General features: G+C 46.3%; 1 protein-coding gene across 1 annotated transcript in view; it reads left to right on the forward strand.

Moving 5' to 3' along the window:
* Positions 1-26,899, forward strand: part of RB1 (RB transcriptional corepressor 1) — a 1,127,005-nt gene that overhangs the window by 209,425 nt on the left and 890,681 nt on the right. Inside the window, exon 9 of the mRNA XM_078657333.1 lies at positions 11,256-11,333. Within this exon, the coding sequence (XP_078513459.1) occupies positions 11,256-11,333 (78 nt within the window). The remainder of the gene's footprint in view (positions 1-11,255; positions 11,334-26,899) is intronic.

Below are 26,899 nucleotides of genomic sequence, written 5' to 3' on the forward strand. Positions count from 1 at the left end.
TAGATTTAGCATTGAGAGCGGGTGGTAAGTCTGCATGTCTAAGGGATCCCTCCTAGGTTTTGGAAATATATCCTCGTGCAGCAACTTTGGGATCATGCCCTGTTTCCTTGCTACCTGATACATCACCAATAACATCTTGGAGGTATGGGCACAAAAGGTGGTATAAAATTCCACGGGCAGACTATCCAATCCAGGTGTCTTATTACTGGTCATTTGGCTGCATGGTCTTCCTCAAGATGGTTCTTCAAAGTTCCTGAAACTAAGGGCGTCACTTGGGCCAGAGGAATCAATCACATCCATTCCTACAGCCAGGCAGGGCCAGCTCTCGGTGGCGCATCATACAAGGTCCGGGATTACTCAACGAAAACCCCATTTATTCCCACTACAGTATTACCCACTTACCCATATTGTGACCATAAATTGTCCCTCTTGGCATGTTTTTGAGTTACATGCATTCTATAATCAAGATTCTAGAGTCTTCATACCTGCTTTGAATGTGAGTTCTGCTGCTCTGAGAGTGTGTTCTGTCTCCGTAGTACTGTCCATTGCGTTTTCAGGATCCCTTTTCTGCATTTCTGTATCTAGGATACTCTAAGTTGATGCCAGTTTCGTGCCCCATGCTCTGACCTCATATTACCACTTTGAAGGCCTTTCATTCTACTTCTGTTTGATGCAGTGCCTACGTTAACCACAAAGTAATGCTGGTATAAGTACCTATTGTTTCTCTGTTGGGAGTTATCCAGCAGTGACACGATGTGAGGCCTCCGTGACGTGGGCACCGGTGGTCTCCACCTACTCCACGACCATACCAAATAAAGGGGGCAATGAATGGGTATGGTGCGGCCCAACTATTCATCATCTGTGACCCTAGGCCACATACCATTGTTACTGAAGAGGTCATCTATCCTTATGTGTAGTTGGTGCATGAATAAATAGGAGTGTCGGGGTGCATTAGCCTCCCTTTATCATGCATTTGACTGGTAGAAGACCAGTGTCTAAAGCTTTGTGTCGCCCTGGTGTCATGTATACAGTTGGAATTCCAGTGGCTAGGAGTCTGGACAAGCACCAGAGAAGGGGACTATATATAGTGGTATTAACATTAGGAGCGAAAATCTCCAACACCAGGAGTTCTTCGCCCAGTGTCCCTTCAACCACTGCCTATCTACTCTCCATATCTATTCGAGTCCTGTGTTGTACAAATGGGACCCATTGGGATATTCTTATCAGGACCTTCCTTGTAAAAGGAGGAGCATACTGTCCCAAATATCTGCCCTCTCCAATGTATAGCCACTTTCTGCAGTTCAGGCACTGTACTCTGCGTCTCCTGTAAATAGACATTATGCATGTGTCTACACTGTAAGTATGCCTACATCTTGTGTCTGTCGAGAGCTGAAGCCATGCTGCACACATTCCATGTCAGTATATTAAACCTAGCGTCAACAGATCTAGTGAGCAAATTATGTGACACCATAGTATTGCTTCTATGTCCAGCATCCATCTGTTCTCTGCCATGTTCCCCCTATACACACACAAACACACACATCACCCCTGCCTGCACCCCATGATTACTTAAGTAGATTCAAATCAAGAGTATTATATAATACATTAACATTCCTGCTAAATAGACCTCCCCACTCCCTGTGAAGAAAAGAATATTATCTTTGCCATAATTACCCAAGTTGCAAACAGGAATTTTTAATAACTATGTAGAGGACCATGTCCATCCGGAGGCGTGGCACAGTCTTCATGGTGCTCCAAGAAATGAGGCCCCAGATAAGCTGGTGAAAACAACATTTGGCACCTGCACTACCATCCATGTTATGTGCTCAACAACTGCCTACCCTTATATTTCTGGGCTCCCTGCTCCACTAGGGCGGTCAGTGCACCAAATAATCTCATCTGCCTCTGTGGATGTCAATGAGGGGCCTATCATCTGCTCTGCATCTGAATCACCTGAGCTATGGGAAGCAGAGTCTGCATTCATGTCATGTTCTGAATCTTGCACCACAAATTAATTTGGGGGCTGTGTTACATGATATCCGCCATGACCTGTGTTCTTTCCTTGGCTGCCTATGCATCAGTGGAGCGACCCTAGGCCCCTTTCAACTTCTGTGCATCTTCTCAACCAACCTGCTTCAGGTGCCTCGCTCTCTATATTGCCTCACCCTTCCAAATAGAAAATTCTGCCCTCCCACACAGAGGCACAAACACAGCGAAGTAGTAAAAACGCCTGGAAAGGTATTTCACTCTCATGAAATGAGGCACATCAAAAGACTGTTCTCAGAATAAGGTATGTGGTTTTATCTGTGCAACGCTCTCTAACAAAAAGGCTTTCCCAGATGTAAAATGAACAACATTCCCAAGTGTGTGTGTGTGCGTGTGTGTATATATATATATATATATATATATATATATATATATGTGTGTGAATATACAAGCAATAATAACACACTTTTAAGTAAGCAAATGCAACTGTTAAATGCACAGAATAAAATACATGGAATGAAATACAAGCAGATAATAGTATGGATGTCCACTGCAAGAAATCAGAAAGATATATATACACTAAATACATCCGATCATTATAACCACTGGAGACTTGAATGTGCACACAGACACACTTGCACATCACAAAATCAATTATCAAAGAAAACATATCACCCTCTGCAAACACTGCATCTTAGCCCACTCCAGACTGGGGGATACACAGCCAGGGTCAAGAGCCTCAGCAAGCTGGGTTCCAACACTGAAGGAGACGCGTCAGTTATTCAGGTCCAAAATCCCAGTTTCTAAGTCAACAAACCCCAGTTTTATCATTTCAAAGCATTAGAAGTTTCAGAGAAGCCCTCCTCTGTGACAAGAAACTTACTGGAGTTGTCCACTCTCCATGCTAGCATTCCTAAGGCGGATGGGAGACGGTGGCAGAGTCTCCACTCCGCTTAGCCTCTCAAGGTAACTCGATTGTGCCTCGCGCTGTACCTACTTGTGGTTGCATGTAAGATGTGATTTGCCTGCATACTTTTAAAAATATTCATTGTTGATTGGAAAACGATGTTTTAACCTGAGCACATTATTTTAATAAGACACGCATTTCACTTAAAACCACACGAATTTGTAATTTTAGCCAGACTTGCTGTTGGTGTGATTAATAACATCATTGCCCTTACCCTGATTATAAGGAGGAGGGAATACTAACAAACTTACTAAGAAGCCTGTGCTCGTCTTTGCTCCTGTCCCGCCCCGTTCCGACGCGGTAACCAGTACCATTGCGCGGAGGGCGGGTCAGGGAGAGCCAGTCACTTCCTGCGGGGGCACTCCACGAGCGGTTAGCGCTCTAGTGAACGAATCTTGAGGGCCTATTTAGGCGGAGCCCTGACTTGTGTTAGCTGCGGATGGGAGACGGTGGCAGAGTCTCCACTCCGCTTAGCCTCTCAAGGTAACTCGATTGTGCCTCGCGCTGTACCTACTTGTGGTTGCATGTAAGATGTGATTTGCCTGCATACTTTTAAAAATATTCATTGTTGATTGGAAAACGATGTTTTAACCTGAGCACATTATTTTAATAAGACACGCATTTCACTTAAAACCACACGAATTTGTAATTTTAGCCAGACTTGCTGTTGGTGTGATTAATAACATCATTGCCCTTACCCTGATTATAAGGAGGAGGGAATACTAACAAACTTACTAAGAAGCCTGTGCTCGTCTTTGCTCCTGTCCCGCCCCGTTCCGACGCGGTAACCAGTACCGTTGCGCGGAGGGCGGGTCAGGGAGAGCCAGTCACTTCCTGCGGGGGCACTCCACGAGCGGTTAGCGCTCTAGTGAACGAATCTTGAGGGCCTATTTAGCCATCGCCCCCATTTAGCGCGCAGCGATCGCGCGCAGCGTTGCCGAAGCGACGCCGAAGACCAGCCAAAGAGCTGCCCGTCTGCGCCCGTCCGCGACAGTACGAGGCACAGAGGCTATGGGCCCTACCATGAGGAATCCCGGTACTGAAGGTATCAATTACATTTCATATGCCCCCGAAACCCTCCGACAGCTACAACCCAGGGCAAATTGTGATACACGGCTATTATGTAAACAGCTTGAGGGGAGCTTCTCATGCCTTCAGTGTCGCTTTCAATCAGACATGGCTAGGAACAGCACCTACGATTAAGCTCCTAAAATGGCAGCCCCCTTGGAACTTAAATGTTTCCTTTTAAATGTACGATCCCTGCCCAAACATCAACTGCAGATTTGGGACCTTATTTTTACTGAACAGCCTGATATATGCTTTTTCACCGAAACCTGGATGAAACCCCACACGACAACAGCCATTATGTTAGGGGTCCCTTCAGGCTATAAGATCTTACATGCTGATCGGCCCAATAAAACAGGAGGTGGATTAGCTATTATATTTAAAGATATGTTTAAGGTGACAATTTTAGAGCAAAGGTGTAGTCCTCTGTTGGAGACTATGATCTTTAAAATTACAGTAGGAAACATTTCCTGGAAAGGAGCACTGGTGTATCGTCCACCAGCCCCCAACCCAGATTTTGCTCTGTCCCTTCTGGAACTATTAGCCCCACATATGAAAGCCAAGGAGGATTTTATCCTCCTTGGGGATTTTAATATACATATGGATAACCCAGGGCTCCCTGAAACAACCCAATTAACTGCTGATTTGTCTAATTTGGGGTTAAAAGTAATGAATAAGGGTGCTACACATATAGGTGGTCACTCCCATGACCTGATATTTACCAATTGTACTAAAATAAGATGCTTTCCTGCTAAAGAAGTCCACTGGTCAGACCATTTTTAGATTGAGTTCTATCTGGCTGGACCAACCAAGCGACTGCAAAAAACTCTGCCCCCGTCAATTTTCCGCCGGCAATGGCACAAAATTTCTGTGGAAAATCTGCAAGAATATTGGGACCAACCGTTATTTACGGCTGCAGACACTGCAGAGTCTGCGCTAGAGAAATTCAATAAATCACTTAAATCCGCCATTGACACCCTGGCCCCTTTAAAATTACACAAGCAATACTCCCCTACCAAACAAGAGAAATGCTATACACCTGATCTTAGGAAGGAAAAGCAGAAATGTAGACGACTAGAAAAAGTATGGAGGACATCAAAAAATGAAGATGCAAGAAAAACTTTCCAAGAGGTCCAGTCCACATACTATAAAAATATAAAACTAGCAAGGAAAAACTATCTCTCCTTACAACTGGCGGAGGCAGGCAACTGTCCTCGAGAACTGTTTAAAATCTTGCAGAATTTTATAAAACCTACAGCCAGTGAGAGCTCCGATGATGCATCACAAATACTTTGTGACGAGATCTCTGAGTTCTTTGAGGACAAAATCAATCTCATTTACTACAAGATTTTGTCCTCTAGGGCTGCAGTAACCACGACCCCCCTCCCAGATAATCCATCCACTCATAATATAAACCCTCTACTTGCCATCCCTCCAGTCAATGATCTCGATCTTGTAACCCTTATCAGTCACATGAAAACCGGCTCTCCCAATGACCACCTCCCTGCTAAAATGATGGCCCCTTTGATCTCCCTCCTGGGGCCCTCGATCCAGGCAGTCATGAACACCTCCCTGGCAAAAGGTCAGGTCCCCAAGGAATGGAAGATTGCGGTAGTAAACCCAATTAGGAAGAAAGCGACCTCGCCCTGGACAGATCTATCTAACCTCCGGCCCATCTCCCTCCTGCCATACATCGGCAAGATGACAGAGAAGCACGTGAACACCTACCTATCAAACCATATCGAGACAGCGGAAGGCCTAGATCCCTCACAATCTGGATTTAGGCCCAATCACAGCACCGAATCAGCCCTACTGGCAGTCACCAATAACATCAGGATGACATTGGACAGCGGAGGGTCGATGATTCTGGTGCTGTTGGATTTATCCGCTGCCTTCGATACGGTGTCCCACGAAGTGCTTCTCAGCCGTCTGAGAGGGGTAGGACTGGGAGGCGTAGCTCTGTCTTGGATGAAGAGTTTCCTCTTGGGCCGCTCTCAAGAAGTTAGGTTGGGCTCCCATAAATCCATCTCTAGGGAGCTCACCAGGGGTGTGCTACAGGGCTCATGCCTAAGCCCCACATTATTTAATGTGTATGTGGCCCCCCTGGCTGACTTAGTGAGGTCCTTTGGGTTTATCCCGGTGTCCTACGCCGACGACACCCAACTTCTGTTCCCTTTTAAAACCTTTTCTCCTGCTTTACAAGAATCTTTTGCAGAAGGCATGAGGGCTGTATCAAAGTGGATGGCAGAGAACTGCCTACAATGCAATGTTGCCAAAACAGAGGTATTATTGTTTGGGGATGCGGTGACACTATGGTCTGATGAGTGGTGGCCTCTTGAACTGGGACCTGCCCCCATCCCAAAGCAGACCATAAAAAACTTGGGAGTGTTATTTGATCAATCCCTGGCATTTAAAGATCATGTCAACCAAGTTGCCGGTACATGCTTTAGGGTCATTGGACTGCTGAGAAGGGTGTTTCCCTATCTTCCGGATCATCACAGAAAGACCTTAGTCCAGGCTCTGGTTATCAGTAGATTGGACTACTGCAATGGCCTTCTTTTGTCAACTAATGAAGGCCAATTTAATAAACTACAAGTAGTCCAAAACACGGCGGCGAGGTTAGTCCTGAATGTTCCATCTAGGACTCCCTCCCGACCCTTACTATCTGAACTCCACTGGCTACCAGTGCGGCAACGCACTAAGTTTAAAATTTTGTGTACTATTCACAAATGCCTGATAGGAAAGGGCCCAAAATATCTCACTACGGCCTTTCTACCCTATGTCCCAGGTCGCTCTCTACGCTCCAGCAATCTCCAGCTCCTACAGGTTCCTAAAATAAAAAAAACTCGTCAAGGAGGCCGGGCTTTGGCGCACGCTGGACCTGTCCTCTGGAATACCCTTCCCCTCCCATTAAAACACATTACTAATCACCTCTCTTTCCGAAAAACCCTTAAAACCCACCCTTTTTCTAGTAGCTAATCACTCCCGACGACCCAGTAACTTCTGGCACTGACTTGGTATAATATCTGTTTCTTTGTATGGCAAAAGCGCAGAGATACCCCTTCGGGGGTTTATTCAGTCGCTATAGAAGCACATAAATAAATAAATAAATAAATAAGGCAAAAGAGTTCTCATATATCCTTCTGCGCTCTCACATGTTCCAACCCCTTATCTTGACGAAGCTTACAAAAGTCTCCAACAGTACAGAAAACAATATCCAAAAGTACAGAAAACAACCTTCAACATGAATAGCCTAAACAACTTGAGTAATCTAGGGGCTTCCTGTGCGCAAAGCTCAAAGTAGACAGTCAGAATGCAAGATGGCATGAGGGCATGTCAAAGCCAATAGTAAGAACTTCATAATACTTCCCAATGTACAACACAATGCGCATTTGTGCACCAGTGCCTACGGCATCACACACTTCACTCCCCAATGTACAACATAATGCACATTTGAGCACCAGTGCATATAACACTACACTTCATGACTGAGAAGTACATTTCACACCTTTCTCTCTCTCTCATGCTTTCAAATGCATATCCCAGACGTTCTGTTCCTGGCAAGGGTGTTCTACTCTGTGAAAGCACTCCCACTCTAAAACTACAATGAGACACGAAAGAAATCTTCAAGGAAAAGTTCTCATGCAGGAAAAATGATGTTGGACATTCAAGAAAAAACCTAAAGTCAATTAAAATAATGGTAGTCAAAGGTCATCACATGGTCCCAATGCACGGGGGTGCCTCTGGTAGTACATTCTCTGATGGGGCTGCAGTCCCTATAGTCTGAAAGAAGTCCATGCTTTCTCTGGTGATTGGAAGATGTACGTTTTGTCGGCTTCCACCACCGAGTGTAGTAAGAAACTAGCGGGTGTACTTCGTACCCTTCCCACACAATTGACATTTGACTTCCAAGTACTTCCATGGTGTAGTCAGGGTATGCATTAATAATGTTACCATTGTAGAGCAACAGGCCCTTGGTCCTGGAGAGCAGTAAGAGCAGACCCCTGTCTGTCTCTGTACTTTTAACAGTTGAGCAACAACAGGGTGCGTTGCTGTCCCAAGTGGAGGTGGGTGCCCCGGAACACTATGAGGTCTCTGAATAGACAAAAAATTCAGGACCCTGCTAAGACAATATATTTATCAACCATTCCGCCAAGAATGACTCCAGATTCTGCCTTTCTGAGTGCTGAGCGTCCTGCAGCACTGCCTATGTTAAAGCTTAGGAGATATAGTTGTCCATTTAAATGCCTTGAAACCTAGAGTTTGTCACAACCGTGCAAGCTTCCAAACAAGACCTACCTAAAGGATATCTGCTCGGCTGGTTAATCCGGTACTAAAACTGTTAATCCTTGCAATATGATGACCTTTTTATTAAATAATGAAATGAAATGAAATGAAATGAAAAAGAAACTTAATTAAGCGCACTGTGGCCAAGCGGCTTCCTGGCGCTGGGGGATAGGGGGGAGAGGAGGGAGGGGGGGAGGGGATGGGGGGTAGGGGAAAACAAAAAGTAAACGGGTTCGACGCTGCAAACAATGGGACTAACCAGGGAAGGCCTGACGAAAAAGAAAAGTTTTTAGTGCTTTTCGGAAAGCCGGGTAGGTGGAAATTGATCGAATAGAAAATGGAAGACTATTCCAATACTGGGGGGCCAGCACCGAGAAACGGGTGCCGCCCATGCGAGCTTTACGGAAGCGGGGGACTTGAAGAAGAAGTTGAGAGGACGAACGAAGAGTGCGAGAGGGGGTGTAGGGAGTGATCAAAGAAACAATAAACAGAGGGGCAGAGTGGGTGAAAGCTAGAAAGGCTAGACAAGCTAATTTGAAAGAAGAACGAAAACGTACAGGAAGCCAGTGAAGGGACTTGAGGACAGGCGTGATGTGAGAAAATTTGGGAAGATGAAAGATGAGCCGGGCGGCCTGGTTCTGAATGGCCTGAAGCCGGCGCATTTCATAGCCGGGGATGCCGGAATAGAGGGCATTCCCGTAATCGAGACGGGAGGTGATGAGGGCTGAAATGATGGATTTGAGGGCATCGGTGGAGAAGAAGCGGGATATTTTACGAATGAGGCGGAGGGATAAGAAACAGGATGAGATAACAGCACTAACTTGGGGATGAATGGAAAGGTCACTGCTGACTTTGAGGCCTAAAGTGCGAACAGTGGGAACTAGAGTAGGAGGAGTGCCAAGAGAGAGGGGCCAGTAAGAAGGGGACCAGGGATTAGAGGGACCACCAGTGAGGACAAGCTCCGTCTTGTCGGGGTTTAATTTGAGGTGGTTCGTGATCATCCAGTCCGAAATAAAAGTTAAGATGGAACTGAAAAAAGAAGAAGAGTCAGGAGTGGAGAGATCGAAGATGAGCTGGAGGTCATCAGCGTAGTTATACACGGAGACCCCCAGCTCACGAAGAAAAAAAATAAGAGGAAAGATGTAGAGATTGAAAAGGAGAGGGGAAAGGGAGGAACCTTGGGGGACCCCACACACCAAGGGGCGGGGGGGGGGGCGGAAAAGCCAGCAAGCTGAACTGCCTGGGACCTACCCTGGAGGAAGGACTTCAGCCAGGATAGTGCTAACCCCCTGATGCCGGCTGCGCTGACACGGTCGAGAAGGATGGCATGATCAACCGTGTCAAACGCAGCCGACAAGTCGAGGAGCACCAGCGCCTGGGGGCAGTTGGAATCAGCCCCTCCCTTAAGTTCGTCCAGGACAGCAGTGACGACCGTCTCAGTAGAATGACCCGGGCGGAAGCCCGCCTGGTGAGAGGCCAGAAGGCCATGCCTCTCGATGTAAGAGGAGAGGCAGGAGGTGACATGGCTTTCCACAATCTTCCCCAGGTAGGGGAGGAGAGAAATAGGCCTAAAATTAGAGGGTGAAGTAGGGTCTAGACCGGGTTTTTTTATTATGGGAAAAACAGAAGCTATTTTGAAAGAAGAAGGTACAGAACCTAGAGCCAGGGATGAGTTAAGGAGTGTGAGAGGGGGTCCGGGGGAGTGAGAAAAGAGGGTTTGAAGAATCCGGGCCGGCGCAACGTCAGCTGGCGATCCTGATTTGACCTTGGCCAGCAAAGCAGAGAATTGTGCGGTAGTAATAGGGGGAAAAAGATCTAACGAAGAAGGTGGGGGGGGGAGAGGCGGGATGACCAGAGTTTGAGAGACTACAGGAATGTTGGCTTTGATTGCAGAGATTTTGTCTATAAAGTGATTATTAAGGGAGAGGCAGAATGAGAGGGAAGGGGCGACACTAGCATTGGTATGGTCGGACGTGGCCAGTTGTTTCACAAGCAAAAAAATCTCTCGAGATTTGTTGGAAGAGCGAGCGACTTTTTCAGAGAAGTATTCCTTTTTTGCCAAGATGATGGCTTTTTTATAGTCATTAAGTAGTGACTTATACTTAATGCGGCGAAGAGGACAGTAGTGGTGCCTCCATTGGCGTTCTGATCGCCTGAGATTGACTCTTTGAGTTCACTAGTGAACCACCGGTGGGCCTCATGGGGCCGACCAGATTTGATGTTTTTAAGAGGGGCGGCGAGATCACAGGAGGAGGATAACCAAGCACCAACCGCGTCAGCTTGTTCTTCCAGGGAAAGGTCGGTCAAGTCAGGTGTGGTAGAGGTCAAAGAGGAAGAGAGGAGGGAGAGATCTGTCTTGTTCCAGCAGCGTGCTGTCAAGTTCTTGGGGTGATTTCATTCATTTCATTTCATTTCATTTCATTCACTGTTTTTTTACATTTATTTTGGAAACTTTTTCTACCAATGCTAATCTGCAGAGCTGTTGCGGTACTGGAAGGCTTGGGTGACAGCATAGTGAGCTAATGTAGGACCATTTTCAATATTTCAATTTCTATAAATACATGTAGACTTTTACATATCGGTGAATGTTAAAATAAATATGAGAATAATTGTTCTACATAAAATGTATTTTGTATTACAGCTCAAATAAGTATCACAAATGTGCTTTTATTTGTTTTTTATTGATCCAGCAGGAAATATTGCTCTAATAATTTGGTGGTTTTGCTCAGTTATCCTGAAGCCTTGATTTGTCAAATATTGCATTGCTTTTCTAAATGTTGTTTCTGTTTACTAGACGGTTTCAGAATAGCATAACCCGTTCACTAATTCTTGTTTCCACGTGAGTCTTCTGTCGTCTTTTGGTAGTTGGAAGTATAAAATATATAATGACTTGTAAGAATATTTGGATATTTTTCATAGCTTGTGAAACTGTTTTTTTTATTTATTTCAGGTGAAAAATATAAACATCACAACTTTTATACCATTTTTAGATTCTGTGGGGATTTCTGCCGCCAATGGAATTCCAGAGGTAATTTAAAAAGATAATGACATTTTTTTACAATCATTCTTGAAATGCACATTGTTCAAATTTTGGCTTTAGCATATGCCGTACTTGGACCGGTTGGTTCCATGAAATAATACGTTTAGCACATAGTAGGCAAAGATTAAGAGCTGCATGTAACATGTATATGTGACATTAAAGGCCATCTCCAGCTGCCTGTGGATGTAGTGATGCTGAGTGCTTAAAGCTCTGTTCCCTGCACCCATTGTGTGAATGGTGTAGCCAAAGTTTGAGTCCTGCAAGCTCTGGCTTGAGAGCTGTTGACGACCTTGTCCCAGAATCTGCTTTGTACAGCATGTGACAATGAACTTCTGATCATGTGAAGATGCTTAGCCCTGGCCCTATGCTCATAGTTTGCTGGTCACAAACCAAGTCCATCCCTGTTCCCAATAGATTGTATAAAAATTCTTGGAGATTGTCAGCTGTATTGATGCAATTGATGACATCGACAGTGATAAGATATGGAATATCACCACTGAAGTTATTATTAATGTATTTTGTTAAATCTTCTGTGACATCCTGTGTGAGGTCATGAACAGGGAATTGTGGCCGTTAGTAGTGTGTAGCCACAAATAATGGGTACATTTCAGCAACATGTATATATTGGTTCTGTATTATAGCATCCGTTCAAGGTATTTTTTTAAGGGAAATTGACATGGTTCTGTGTAAGACATAACATATTCAGGTTTTGTAAGCCTGTGCTTTGTACATAGTGAATAAAGCTATGGCTCTTTAACGGTATGAAAAAGTGTGTATGTGTTCCTGTTACCAAGGCAGCTATAGCACTTCTGTTAATGTGATTATGCTGGCAAATCTGCTGCAAAAGAATTTCTTGTTGCTAATAATGTTGGCCGTTTGACAAATGTGCACAAATCTTTCCCAAACATTTGGAATATTCTTGTTCTTTTGAAAAACATTTCCCTCACATTGATAAAAGGGAGTAGTTGTGAGGGATTCAAAATAATATAAAATGTTCCCATTTAATACCTGTGGACACAAAGCTACAGAAAAAAGTTGCGGATAGAATAACAAGCTTGCCTTTTCATATATGTGCTTTTCATGATTTGGGGTAAGTCTGTTATTCATTTTTTTGCAAAAAAGGTGAGGTTAAACTGTGGTATAAATATCTGGATGTGAAAGTGTACAAGCTATACCCAATAGGCATTGTGAATAGGACACGTCCAGTGTGCAGTGGGATGTGATCCTGATGACCGTGCTTGGCCAGTGGTACACTATGCTTGGTGGATGGGGCCCGCAAGTTGATATTACCTGGTAGCAGGCTGTAGGGTTCCTGGGGCTGTTCTTGTGGAGTCACTATATAGTACTGTGATCTGAGTACAGGACACAGCTTCAGGCTGAGCCCTGCAGGCACCTTGGCAGAGATACGGGTTATAGTTAGTGGCTACTTATGGGAAAAGTCTTAATGCTGTATTCATAATTTAACTGATTTGCACACCAACTGAGGGCATTAGTCCTTAAGACAATGCAAACATTGTTATATTATTAGCTCATTCCTTGCATGGTTAGAGGGGCTTTGACCACATTCAACTTTCCCTGCCCATCATGGAATAAATGCGTATCTGCGTTCTCTAATGATAAAAGGACATTTCCAGTTCCACTGTAAACTCTGAGGGGGATTACCCTGACAAACTTGTTATAGAGCTAGGCATTTCTTTATGCATGTAGACCTTTGGCAGCCCATAAGAAATAAGAAGCAATACAGACTAGGAATGTTTTTACTTTCAAAATCCCAAAAATCTTTATTATATGATCATATGATTTTGATCTCAACCTACCAGAGTCTCACTCTAGGATGATTCCTCCGAACATTGATGTGGAGAAAGGTCATCTGTTTAGCTTGGTGTTTGCGCAAGTAAGTAGGCTTGTAGGGGATCGCAAATATCCCTGCCCTGCATCTACAGCTGGGGGGGGGGGTGTAAGAGTTCGGCGTAAGTGGTCAGCTCGTCTTTGCAGTATATTAAGCCTTGCAGCCAGTCCTTACATTTAGGTTCTCGTTTCCTTCCTCATCTGCTTGCAATCTTGCGCTTACCTAATAGAAGGCTGAGCACCACTTATTTCCCGAAACGTACCTTTGTTCCCTCAGTGTATCCCAATAGAGTTATTAACGGATTCAGGGTAACCCCCTGGCCCAGCATGAGGGCCATGCATCAGAGACTTCCCTCCAGTAATCTTGTAATGGGCTGCCTGACCAGGTGAGTTGGAGAAAGTCCACCCTGTCTCTAAGCACCTAGTACATCTATCATCCATCATCTGAACGGAGATGATAGCGGTGCAATCTTACTGGCATATAGTATATTCTATGTAAAAATGTGCAATGTATAATGCAAAGGCGGCTACTTAAGGGGATGCAACCAGTCTGATGACAACAATATGTCCATTCATCGTCTCTGAGTGGTGGCCCCAGCTCCGACTCCCAACCAGAACGAGACCGACCATCTGGTTCCTCCAGCTGAGCCGCACAGTAGGGATGGGGAACTAAGTGTCTCTGGCTTCTGGTCTTAAGCAGGGTGTGTAGGGTGTCAGGTACTGGGAGTTCATGCGGGAAGTCAGGGGTTGCTAACTTTACATTGTGCCATAACCGGATATTAAGGAATGTATCCAAAGGGGAAGGCTATCCATCTGCAAATAACTCTTCACGGGAAACAAACGAGACATCCAGGTATAGATCGCCCCAAGTGAACACCCCAACTTTTGAGGAGCATGCGTCTATAGGTTGCTACATGTGTCACTGGGAAAGAGGGATGATAGTGCAGTGGGTTCAGCAGAGAGTAAAGCAAGGGCTTGGTGAGTCCCTTAGCCAAATTATTCCATGCTGCTTTTGTGCAGCGAACAGTGGAATCCAGTGACAGGGCCGATGCCCCCTGTAAACCCAGATATTGAGGCTGAAGGAACAGGGGTTATGTATCCCTGTTCTATGGCCAGATGGGGCATGAAGGGAATGCGCTTCTACCAATGCGCAGTACAGTGCGCCTGAGCACATAAAAAGTAGAGCTCCATGTCTGGTGCCTCGAAAGCTTCTATGGAACAGGACTGCTTTAGGGTCTCCCATTGGAGATGCAGTTGCTTCCCCACCCAGGCCAGCCGTATCAGCTTAGATTTTAACACTTTAAAGAAGTGTCATCCAGGCGTACAAGGGATGTTTAGGAATTGATAGACATTTCAACAGGACTACCATCTTCATGAGGTAGTCACGATCCGCCAGAGAAATAGGCAGGGAAATCCACCTAGCAATGCTGTCTGTGATATCTCTAGAGGGCTTTGCCATAGTTCGCCCAGATCAGCTCATCCCGATTCCTGGTCACCACTTTTCCCAAATAGCAAAGCTCCTAATCACACTGTTTCAGTGAATAGTCAGCAGCAAACTGCATTGTGGACGGGGTTAATTTGTATGCCTGACAGTCCCCCAGACCGTACAAATTAGTGCAGTACCTTATTCAAGCTTTCCATAGAATTTCTTTAGTATAGTGTGAGGTCATCGGCATACCAGAACACAAGCAGATGTCCAATGGGATATCGGAGGGCACAGTGGCAGTGCCAGAGCTTGGCAGCCAATGGCTCCACTGCCAGCACGAAAAGTATCAGTGAAGGAGGTCATCCATACCTGGTGCCTGGGTTGATGGGGAACAGGTTCGAGCTTGTACCATTGATCTTCACCCTGACGACTGGCTGAGGGTAGAGAAGGGCTATCCATGACAAGATGGAAGAGGTAAGGCCATGCGTCTCAGAACAATTACTAGGTATTCCCACTCCAACGAGTCAAACACCTTGGTGGCGTCGAGGAACACTGATACTGGGGAAAGGTTTGGATTTATGTCTTGTAAGAGTGTGAATAGATTGCAAAATGTGCAAGGTTGTTCACCCAAGAATAAAATCAGACTGGTCCTTACGAACTAGGAATGACATGAGGAGCGTTAGGCAATTAGCTAAACTTTTTGCAAGTATATTGATATCGCAGTTAAGGAGGGATAGTGGGCAGTAAAACTTGAAATTGTCTGACTTTTATCTGGTCTAAGGAGACTGATCATCATAGCTGGGTGGGAGTCCACCGGAGGAATTTGCTCCTTAATACGCGGGCTTCAGGATAGGTTGTAACATACTTATGTATGTTTTATAAAAATCCGCAGACAGTCGCGTCCAGGGGTCCTTCCGGACTGCATCTGCATAATTGCCTCTCAGATCTCATCATTTTCTAATTCGGCAGACAAAAATTCCCTGTGTACATCTCTCAGCCAGCCCAGCGCTGCATCTTCGAGAAAGGCCTCTATGTCCACACCAGCGATGTTTATAGATTGCTATAAAAGGAGGTGAAAATCCGTAGTTTGTCTCAGTCTCTATATCGTTAGTGAAGCGGGATTTGCGTGTCATTGTCGCTAAAGTATGTTCTGGCACTCTCCCTCCCAAAGTGCTTGCGCCCTGGCGTATTTGCCACGGTACAAAAGTTCTCTCTCTGCAATTTTCTGAAATTCTGTCAAGGCCTTCTGATTTCACCCAATTTTTTTGGGGTCCTCAGAACTGCCCTGCTTTCCCTCCAATGTTTTAATATCTCTCTCTAGCCTGTTTAAGTGGTCTCTGATAGAGCACAAGACGCCCCCCCTTCCTTTGCCATGCAGATGCCCCTCACCGTAACTTTGAAGGCTAACCAGATTGTGCCCATGTTGAGGACAGAGTCTTTATTTCTTGCAAAGAAGTTCACAGTTCCCTGCCTCAGTTTCTTACAGAATGGAGTGTCTAACAGCATGGGAGATAGTCTCCGGGAGACGTAGGGATCTGGGGCGCCGGGAGGGGGGGGGGAACCTCAGTAGGATCGGGGAGTGATTGAAGTATGTGCGCGCCAAGTGTGTCCCCTCCCGCACCCAAGCCTCTAGATATGAGCCAGTAGTTCAGCCTAGAACAACTGTTATGTAAGCCAGAGTAAAAGGTGCCCTCTTTAAGTGAAGGGGGTCTGGTCCGCCACTCATCTAGCATGTCGTTTTTGTCCATTATGCCCCAAATGGGGGGAGCTGCTGTGCTATGGTAAGAGGCGCTGGCATGGGATCTGTCCATTGCCGCATTCAGTACAACGTTAAAGTCCCTTCTTCAGAGCACGTGTCGAGCCTGTGTCTGCAAACCGCCCTACAACCTGTCAAAAAAAGTTGCATCATCAGTGTTTGGACGGTAACAGTTGACTATGGTGACAGACACTGCGTCAAGCCTGCCTCACATTAATGTGAAGTGCGCTTGAGTCATTTGGGGAACCCAGCGGGCGTACGCTGCATCTGCTCGAATAAGGATATAGGTTCCTCACTTCTACTTGGAAAAGGTGGAATACTATCTGTGTGAGGCACATCGTGAGGCAAAAGTGCTATGCGATGAGTCCCCTAGGTGTGATTCCTGTAGGAGAACTGCATGAATATTATGCCTATTCAGATAGGCTAGAATGTGTGTCCGCTTTGGCGGGTTGCCCAAGCCTCTAATGTTCCATGCTTTAAGCAATTATATCTAGTGTGCTGTGTGTCATTGTCTTGCAATATTCTAGAGTTGAGCGTCTTGGTATGTAATTCTGGGTACATGTGCAGCGACCAAGACATGCTGTCACATAAGTATTTGTGGTGTTAAGTCTGACATAACCTGTAGAGTTGGATGTGCATGGTTTAAACTACTTCACAAACTTTTCCAATTCTACCCACACTGGTGGCCCAAGTCCACCAGCAATGCATTAACATCCCCAACCCCCCAGCCCGTAGGGAAACAACATAGCCTACCAGTGTGTTTGTGCAGGGGCAAAAAACACTAATGCGTAATTTAGGAACCAACAATGGTAAGAGAAAGTGAGAGTTGATAGGATGAAAGGAGAGCAAAGAGAGGGGAAAGGGGGAGGAAGCAAGTGTGGTCTAAAAGGAGAGATGGACCAGATGATTGGAGAATTTAGGATAGAAGTGTGAGGGGGTAGCAATGGCCAGGGAATTGAGAATGAGGGAGAGGAATTAAAAAGAGTAACCAAGAAAGAGTCTTAGGCGTCTCCTGTAGGTGATCAACCAGAGAGACAGGCAGAGTCTTCCTCGAGTGAACGAGGGTGTCCGGGGAGTTCATTGAGCTCCGCAGGCACCCCATCATAATGTCACTCTGAAGTACAAGTGGTCAGTAGAGCAAATCCTGTGGCAGTAAGGCAGGTGATATCAACTGGTCCCAATAGTCAGCACTCAGTTGTGCATGTAATTGTCTACCTAATCTGGCATTTTCTAAAATCCCATGGGGGTGGACCAGACCTAGGTGTGAAGGGTGGTACAATGTCACCACCTGCAAGGAAGGGCTAGCCAGGTTCCGACTTCGGATGTGCAGATCTGGACGGGGCCGGCACATCGCCCTGCAGTGAAGCACTTGTAGAGTTGTGACACAGGAAGTCTCCTGCCTGTTGTGGATTTGTGAAGATGTGGTCCTAGCTCTTACATAAGACCAGAGACGTGTCGGATACAGCATGACAGAAGTGATATTGGTGCATTGCAGTTTCTATTTGATGGGTATACATTTTTTGCGAGCCTCCTGTACCACAACAGTGAATTCTAGGTAGATGGCAAATGTATTACCCTTGGACTGCAGAGGTCGGGTTTTCCGTGCCAGGCGTAAAGCTGCATCTCTGCAGCGGCAGTTTATAGAATTCTAGCAATGATTGACCGTGGCGAAGCGCAGGGTGGAAGACAAGATGTCAGCGATCGGTGAGCCCGCCCAACCACCAGTAATTTGGAGAAAGACTCTGCACTGAAATTGGTAGTAACCATGCGCTCCACGAAGGTCTCACTTCTTCCTGTATTGGTTAATTCTGGGATCCTCATGAAGCAGACATTGTTTCTGAGAGGCCTCACTTCTAAGTCCTCATTTTTGGCAGAGGTGATTTTAATCACTTTCTCCGTGTTAAGCATTCGCTCACCTCAACTAGCAACGGTGTCTTCAACTTTCGAGATCCATTGTTCAGCTTCGGTGATGTGGTCATCTTTTTTCCCCAATCTGTGGATGATGGAGTTCATCATGGCACACCTGGTATCCATCTTTGATTGAATGGAAGTGAGGCTGTGTTTCATAGCTATGAGGAGTGTTTTCATGTTACCTCCTCTGTTGTTTCGTCTGTGGTTTGGTCTTCTGCACCCACCTGATCCTTGCCGCCTCCTGGGGCTGGAGTAGGTCTGTGGGCTGCCAATGTCATTTACCATGTTGGTGGATTTTGAAACACAAGTGCGTTATAAAATGTTTTATAGTGAGAGCGTCCGAGCAGATCGACCAGTTGAACTCCTGTCGGAGAAACTGATCCGCCCACCATATCCAAATGGCCTCTGGTGTCGCAACAACATGTAGGTTGGGCGATTATGGTTATGGCATCCAGTCCCGCCTCACACCTGTATGACAGTCAGAGGACACTAGCATACTAGGCCAAGCCAGCAATAGAAATCTGCAGTTGAGGGCCTCCTACTTCAGTCACCAAGCACCAGTGCCAATAGGCAGTTAAGTGTAGAGGTCACAGAGCCAGGGAGTCCCCTCTAACATGCCAATCCCACCCTGGGGGGAAGGGGCGACTGCCGAAGGATCCGGCCAGCGGGACCCCAGCCTACAAACTAGAATGTAACCGGGGACTGCATCTGCGAATGCACAGGGTAATTGGACTCACAGAATTTCTTTTTTCCCCCTTTCAACACTGAGGTATGTGCGGCTGTGGTTGTCTATGTGGGTGCCGCGGCCCCCTCTTGTACTGTTCACACCACTCTTGGCAGAGATCTTGGCAGACAAGGGCCCGAGCAGGTCTGCAGGGCCTAAGCGTCACAAGACCCTAGTCGACTTGGAGCCTAGTGGGGCAGGGTCTCGCTACCCACCTCACGGACCGCTGGCCTAGCACCCCCTTGCTCAGCTGCTGACGCAAACATAGTTACGCTCCGTGCAACTGCTGCAGTGATGCCTGCCCACACTTCTCCTTAGGGCAGGCTTCCTCCGTGCCTGGCTCAGCAGTGTCCAGCTCCCCCAGGTAGACCGCAGACCTGGATTGCTTAGGGCTGTTGTGAGGGCGGTGGGGCGGTATGGGTCCCCATGGGCCTGATGCAGCCACAGGACAGAGCAGGGATTCCACTCTCTCAGGCAGCCGGGCAGAACAAGCAGACTCCCTCGCAGCAGGCCCCACATGGCACGGGCCAGACCCCAGCAGCAGCCTCACAGCCGCAGCCTCCTCTCGCCCTAGCCCGAGGGGGAAGGATCAAACTGGTACCTTAGACTTCCACATAGCAGCAGGTCTCTCCAACATCCGCGCAGGCCCCCCATTACCCCTCCACCCAGCGTTATCCATGGCAGGTAGGTGAGGATCCACAATTCAATATGAACTGTGCCGCCTTGTTCAGGATCCACAATATTCACTCCACAACAGGAACCTCTAAACGTTGGGCACATTTTTATAGCGCAATGGGGTTCTCTGGGACAATGGCAGATATGTGCCCCAGACAGCAGGAACCTCTAATCGGTGCTCTCATCTTGCTTGCCCGCTCTCTAACGCCCTCCACTCCCCAGTGAACCATGTGTCAGTAGGTTTTTTGTTTTTTATTATTCTTTTTATTGTGGTTTTTCAACAACTCAAACATCGTCTTCTACATACATCCGACATTACAACATCATATTGGTCCAGGTGTCCATCTCAGCATTATTCAGTAATACATTGGTATGGTACATGTAAGATATTTCAATAACACTATAACATTGGGATATTCTCAGTCGGGCTCCAAAAACCCCCCAACATCACATTTCCTCATCTCCTGCCCCTTACAGATCTCCAAAAACATTACAGTTATAAGGTCTCAAAGTTATCGATACATAATTCCTCTGTAACCTCGCCTCTCATTTATCCTATCTTATCTGTGTCAGTGAGCCTTTGTCTATGGTTCCTTAGGGACCCGGGGCCATTCCCCCTATCCTTCCTCCTCCTCCTCTGTCATGCCCCCAAGTCCTCTTCCTCCTAGTGGCCTAATTCTCGGCTTCGCTAACTGATGCCGGCCTATTGAGGAGATAGCATGTGAGTGGGGCCCAGATGTCATTAGGCCTGGATGTGACGGGTAATAATTCTGCATACGTAGCAAATCTTTCTTGACAAGTAATTAGGTCCTCTAGCCATGACTTGAATTTGGGTGCTCTGCCCCTCCCCCATCTACAGGCAACTCTGCGCTTGGCCATGAGAAGCGCCATTGCCACAAATTTCCTGTTTTCCGGCTTCACTGTTGTTACCGCCCCCAAGAGTGCCAACAAGGGATCTAGTTCCAACCTCTCGCCTATCATTTGCTGTATCGCCTCAAACACCATCTCCCAATATTCTTGTACACCGCTGCAGTCCCACGCTAGGTGCAGAAACTCCGCCCCAGGGGCGCGGCACCTGTCGCAACGGTCATTGTCCCTCAAGTTAAATCTGTGCATCTTAGCAGGTGTATAGTATAACCTATGGAGAAACTTATAGTGAGTGATGCGGAGTCTGCTGTTCGAAGACACCCTCTCAGTGTGCAGACAACTATTCTCCTATTGTGCATCCGTCAACTGTCGTCCCAGGTCTGAGTCCCATTTCGCCCGCGCCGGTGCTGCTGCTCTCTCCCTTTGGGCATGCACCGTTTTATATATTAATGAAACCAAACGCATGGGTTTGGGTTTTTCTAGTATAGTATGTAGCGGGGCCGTTCGTACCGGTTCATCAGGAAACGTCGGGTCTATCGATTTTACTCCCTGTCGAAGTCTAACATATAGAAACACATCCAGCGGTGTCTGTTTCTCCGCAGGACACATGTGTCAGTAGTTGTACTCAATCGGTACTGTATCAGTTACCTGTCCTTTCGTTTGTGGAAACTCGATAAATCCTTGTTAGATGTTTTGCCATTGTTTCACCACACTAGCCTTTGAGTCATATTCTTTTAATAGAATGAGGGGACTACAGAGATTTGCCTTTGTGTGGGACCCCTTTAAAGTGACCGTCAAAAGACACCTTACAAAATTGATGCATACCGCTTTTTAGAAACATGGAGCTGCAACTTTTAGTTTAGGTTCTTTAGACTCTTTTAACCTTTTATAGATTGCATGTTCAGCTTTAGGAAACTATTTTCTTCAGCAGTAAGTGGCTAACTTTGAACTTGTTAGCCATAGAATCTACGAGGAGAGTAAAAAGGCATTTTGGGACTTGTTTGTTGCGTAGAGCAAGCTCAAAACTTCATATACAGTAAGTGGGCACCTTGCACCAGTCCAGACAGCCCTTATGGTGATTTAAGAGGTCCTAGACAACCTTAGAAAGCTCCCTAAGTGGTAACTGTGGATAGCAGCCTTCAGGCTTAGTCCAGAGGAGTTTAAATTAGCTTGTTTCACCAGAATGCAATCTTATAGTATAGATTAAGTGAAAAAGAACCACACAAGATATCTATAAAAATATGTATTTATTATAATATACTCTCTAACACGTTTAGATATCTCTTACACGGAGATGAACACAATGCACCACAGTAATAGCACCAAATGCACAGTGGACCCCAGGGGGGGTACCAAACCATATGCTAAGAAAGTGGTATAAGAAACACGTCTCGGGTCAAGACAAGGTTGAGAGGACATAGAAGTGCTGGGGACCCAAGGAACCACCTTAGGTGAGTAGATGGGGAACCTACGGACAGCGTGTGCAGTATGGGAACACGACCACGTGCTCCGTACAACAGTTGGATTTTTAAAGATTAAAGACCCTTCCCAGTGGACCCTGAAGAAACCCTGTGGAAGACAGAAGGTTGGAGAGCCTCCCTATCCGTGGATACCATAGTACCCACGTTACCTACACCAGGGAAGCCGGGTGCATACGTGTGAAGTGGTGTCGGAAACCGCTGTCGAACCCAATGGTGGACTTCGAGAAAGTGCTGCTGCTGATGAAGGAGAAAGTGTCCGGTGGAATCCGAAGGTCGATTCAAGATGATAGGGGACAGAGTCTATGTCACTCAGGAGTGACCAGGAGACTTGGAAGACAAATGCCCTCCATTGATGGGTGTGGCAAGATGGGTGACGATTACTTTGACTCTGCAGCTGTTTGGACCTGGTGACGCTGAGGAGGACCAGGAGCTGTGCACAAGCTGTCCTACGAAGGATGTCGAGTGCTGAGGGGACGTATCCGGCGGTGAAATCAGGGCAGGCCCCAAGAAATCAGGGGAGCCCAAGAGAAACAAAGGTGACCCTCAAATGGACCCACAGGCCGGAGGCACTGGAGTCGCGAGAGGACCTCAAGAAGTTCACCAAAAGATGCAGACCACGATGCAGTGTTGCTGACGATTCTGGTCACTGGAGGTGCTTGAGGTTGGAGCTACTTGGAGCCTGAAGACTTTCTTGGAAGGAAGCCAACAAGCCTTTGCAACTGCAAGTTGATGCAGTACACAGGGGTTTGGTTATTGCAACCCCCCAAGAGGGATACTAGCCTCAAACCTGGTCAGAGGGCAGGCCTCAGTAGCTGTGGTAAACCACCACCTGTCTTGCAGAACCTTACGGAGTCCAGAGGAGCTCAGGATCAGCAGATCAGTTGAATCAGTTGCTGTGCCTGTGAATGCAGGGGAGTGACTCCTTCACTCCGAGGGAGATTACTTCAGGTGTCTTTGATGCCCACAGGCCTTGGAAGGCTCCTGTATGGTGCACAGATGGGGGACTGGTTGGAACGATTCAGGGTACCCTACCAGGGGAGGGTCTGAACCGGGGGGCGGTTACCCCCATGTCCTTTGTCCAGTTTTGCGCCAATGGCTCCCAGGACTGGTTTGAACTAGACTATGCACGGGGACACCAAATGTGCCCCTCTTGCAGACTGAGTGGCACTGACAAGCGCACCCACCCTACCCCAATACCCTAAATCCTGTCTTGGAGGTGGTCACACCTCCCTGTGACAGGATGCCTATTGTTCTGCCGTCTCCTACTCGAGCATGGCTCAGCAGCAGGAGGGCAGAATTGTGTCTCTGGTCAGCATTTTGTGCTGTCCAGGTCAAAAAGACTTTGTTTGTTTGTCAGAGTTTTTTATAGCGCCAACTAGACCCGAGACATCGGGTATAACAGCGTTTTACATGTGCACCTGTTTCGTTACATGAGGACACATTTGTTTTGTTAGGCATAGGTAGATTAAGTGATTTGCCCTGAATCACAGGATGTTGAGCGTCGTTTCCCTAGGTTGTAGGGGTATCCTGCTCATGCCGGGGCACTCTCTCACTTAGAACCAAGCACCCTGACTTCAGGATTGTAAAGGCATGCTATAGGGGTGACTTATAGGTTTTAAGTGCAGTGACCCTATGTATATGAAACCTATATCTTTAGTAAGTGGTGCTATGCAATGGCAGAACTGCAGTTCCATTTTGAATGGTCTCCCATGGGTGGTATAATGCGTGCTTTAGCCCATTGGGGACCTCTGGGGTACCTATGCCCTGGGTACCTTAGTACCATATACTAGGGTCTTATAAGGGTACCCCAGTATCCAATCTGGCATGTACCTAAGTACTTACCACAACAATTTAGGGGAGAAAGCAGAGAGACTGGGGTCCTGATTAGCAGGATCCCAGTCAGACTAGTTCAAAAACAGCTTAGCACCGGGCAAAAAGTGGGGGTAACCATGTAGAAGGATCCTACCTTCCAACAGCTAGTTACTCATAATGAAAATAGAATTGATCAAATTTACAAAGATCAGAATAGAAGTATTTACTCTGAGAACAATGTTTATGAATTCCGAATTTCTTGTCAAATAACAGTACTGTGATTAAATCAAGAAGCTTAAGAACTGCTGTTTTCCCCAGTTATGTATATAAAAGTTGCTCAATCATTTGTAGAGGGTTAATGATGAACCTGCCTAATGATAAATGCATAAGAATCTGCCTTTCGGAAGCTCTGCTGCAAAATGAATAAAGAATGATTTAAGAAAGGAAAATAAATTACTGCAGGCATTACTTTTCAGCAGAATGCCAAGATTAGTGAAGAAGCTGGTTTCCCTATAGGCTGGTGTAAAGCTTTTTCTACATTATTGATTGCTACATTTATTTTTAACAGTATCTTACATGGAGATTCTGTTAATTTTTATTCTTAAACTGGCACCCTTATTTTATTTATTTTTTAAACATAGTAAATCTACGGATCCTGAATTCTGTTGCCTTATTACCCTATTAAATTCAGATTGGAAAGTTTTAGTAAACATCTACCTTGATAATCTGACATCAGACTGGGAATGGACTGGAGGATATTTGTTGCAAATATGTCAGAGCCGGGTAACGGCCATAACAATGCAGGCTGAGCCGTGTGTGCCGTTTGCCCGCCAGCCAAATCACGCTTGCCTTAACCACACATGTACGTGGTTAAGGCAGTGCGCAGTCTAGATGCTGGAATGGGCTGGCAGGAAGAGGAAGGATCTGGAGAGGATGCAGTCGGGTAAGTGGAGCTAGAGCCAGGTTTTGGGGGGGACGGCAGTTTTTAGGGCTGGGGGTTGGGTTGTTTATAGGGTAGGGGGCTGGGGTTTAGGGCTCAGGGCAGGGGGGTCAGGCTAGCTTTCAGGGGGAGGGTCAGTTTTTAGGGCTTATTCGGGGTAGTTTTTAAGGTGTGAGGTCTGTTTTTAGGGCTCGGGGTGGGGGGGGAAGGGATGGTTTTCAGGGCTCAGCGCAGTTTTAGGCCTCAGGGTAGGGGCACTGGGTTGGGGTATTATACATGGTTAGGGGTCCGTTTTTAGGGGTGGGGCTGGGTTGTTTTTAGGGCTTGGGGACAGTTTGTCAGGGCTCTAGCTGGGTCATGGTAGTTTACAGCTGCAAGGTATTGGTCTTAGGGCTCTGGACGGGGGCGCCTGGGGTCTGGGTAGTTAGGGCATGGGATACATTTTTAGGGCTCGGGTGGGGGAAAACAGACAGTTTTCAGGGCTGTATACAGGAGTGTGATCTTTACCACACATGTCCCTTTACCAATTATGTCTCTACCACAGAATTACATGGTGAAGGCATGTGTGGTAAAGACTCGGTCGTGGTTGAGACCGCGTGGTTCAGGCATGCGTTGTGTTGCAGGGATTCTGCACAAATACTGAACTATGTGTAGGATTATGGGATCTTAGAGCATAGGGACTGAGTCATCCTACCACCTTAGTACCCATGAGCATGGAACAGACTGGCTATAGTGTCTCACTTGGTCTCCTACTCACTCACATAGAAACAAGTGGTTAGACACCCCAGAACACAACACTCCTTACTCTCTCAGGAATAGCGTTTGCAAGAAACACCCTTTCACGCACAGTCTTGTACTTGTCTACAATAAGATCTGACAGAGACACAAACAAGTTTAAAATATTTATTTTAACTAACGTGCTCTAATATGCAGTATATGTGCCACAATAAGCAGGAAAATGCATAACACAAATACGGTCAGCATAGCAAGTAGTCCGTAAATCATGAAAGAAGCATTTATTATGAAAATACATTTAGCTTAATCTTCCTCCCCTTGTATAGAAGCAGAATGATTATATCTTGGAGGATCTCGGGGCGTTATCTGCAGACCCCGTACCTCAGTCTATAGTTTGTTGATCTACATCATAGGTGCTATCTTGCTCTTCTCCCTGTAAAGATCCCTCCCAAAGTATGTGCTAACTATACGTCTATTCTAATAAGACCAAAGTATTTATTCCCATATAGGCATTGGTATGTTTTGTCTAGGTGCTAGGCCTGACCAGAACAGAATAACAAGGGGCATTGTTGACTAACCTTGCTCACAATATTCGGACTAAATCCTAGGAACCTGCAGAGTGTGAATACAGCAAACGAGGCATTTGCAAAATAAACTCTGGTAGTAACGTGCACAAAGCAGCAAACTGTCTGCAGCGTGTTTATGCCAACTTAGAGAAAATGACACTGTCCCCATGGGCCATGTGACAGTTGTTATGGCATGCACTATAGCATCATACAACTGTCAGAGGCCATTGATTTGTTCATTACTTCAATGAAACCGGAGACTTGCATTTTCATGGACGCTAAAAAGGATTTCAACCTTGGAAGCTGGATTTTTCGGTTAGTAATAACATTTTCCTCCCCAGTTTACAAGATTGGTGGCCTCCATATTTACAGACTCAAAATATGTTCTAAATACAGAGGCTGGCAAAAGATCTGTGACTAGGAAAACCAGCAAGGTTAACTGATGCCACTACCTTTATTTGCTTAATTTATTGACTGTTCTGCAGTATTAACCCGTTGGCTGCTGCCATCGGCCAACGGTCGCCGCATGCACTACCTTGGTAGTGCTGCGCACGTCCGTTGGCCGACGCTGCCCCACCCGTTTTTCGAACGTTCAGCACTGGAGCTGAACGTTCGACGCAGCCAACGGGTTAATCTGCAGAGCAGAAAATCTATTGCCTCTTTGTTATAGCTATCTCGCCTGTTCAATTGTGTGCTCATGATATTGCACTTTTCTTGAAGACTGACTTTGATTGTTCACAAGACAGCTGATAATATGCAACAGTTTACCAGTTTAGGAGACCATGTCAGCTGTAACAAGAAGGAGATCTTGTT

Source organism: Lissotriton helveticus, chromosome 8 (assembly GCF_964261635.1).
Source record: "Lissotriton helveticus chromosome 8, aLisHel1.1, whole genome shotgun sequence".
Lineage (NCBI taxonomy): Eukaryota > Metazoa > Chordata > Amphibia > Caudata > Salamandridae > Lissotriton > Lissotriton helveticus.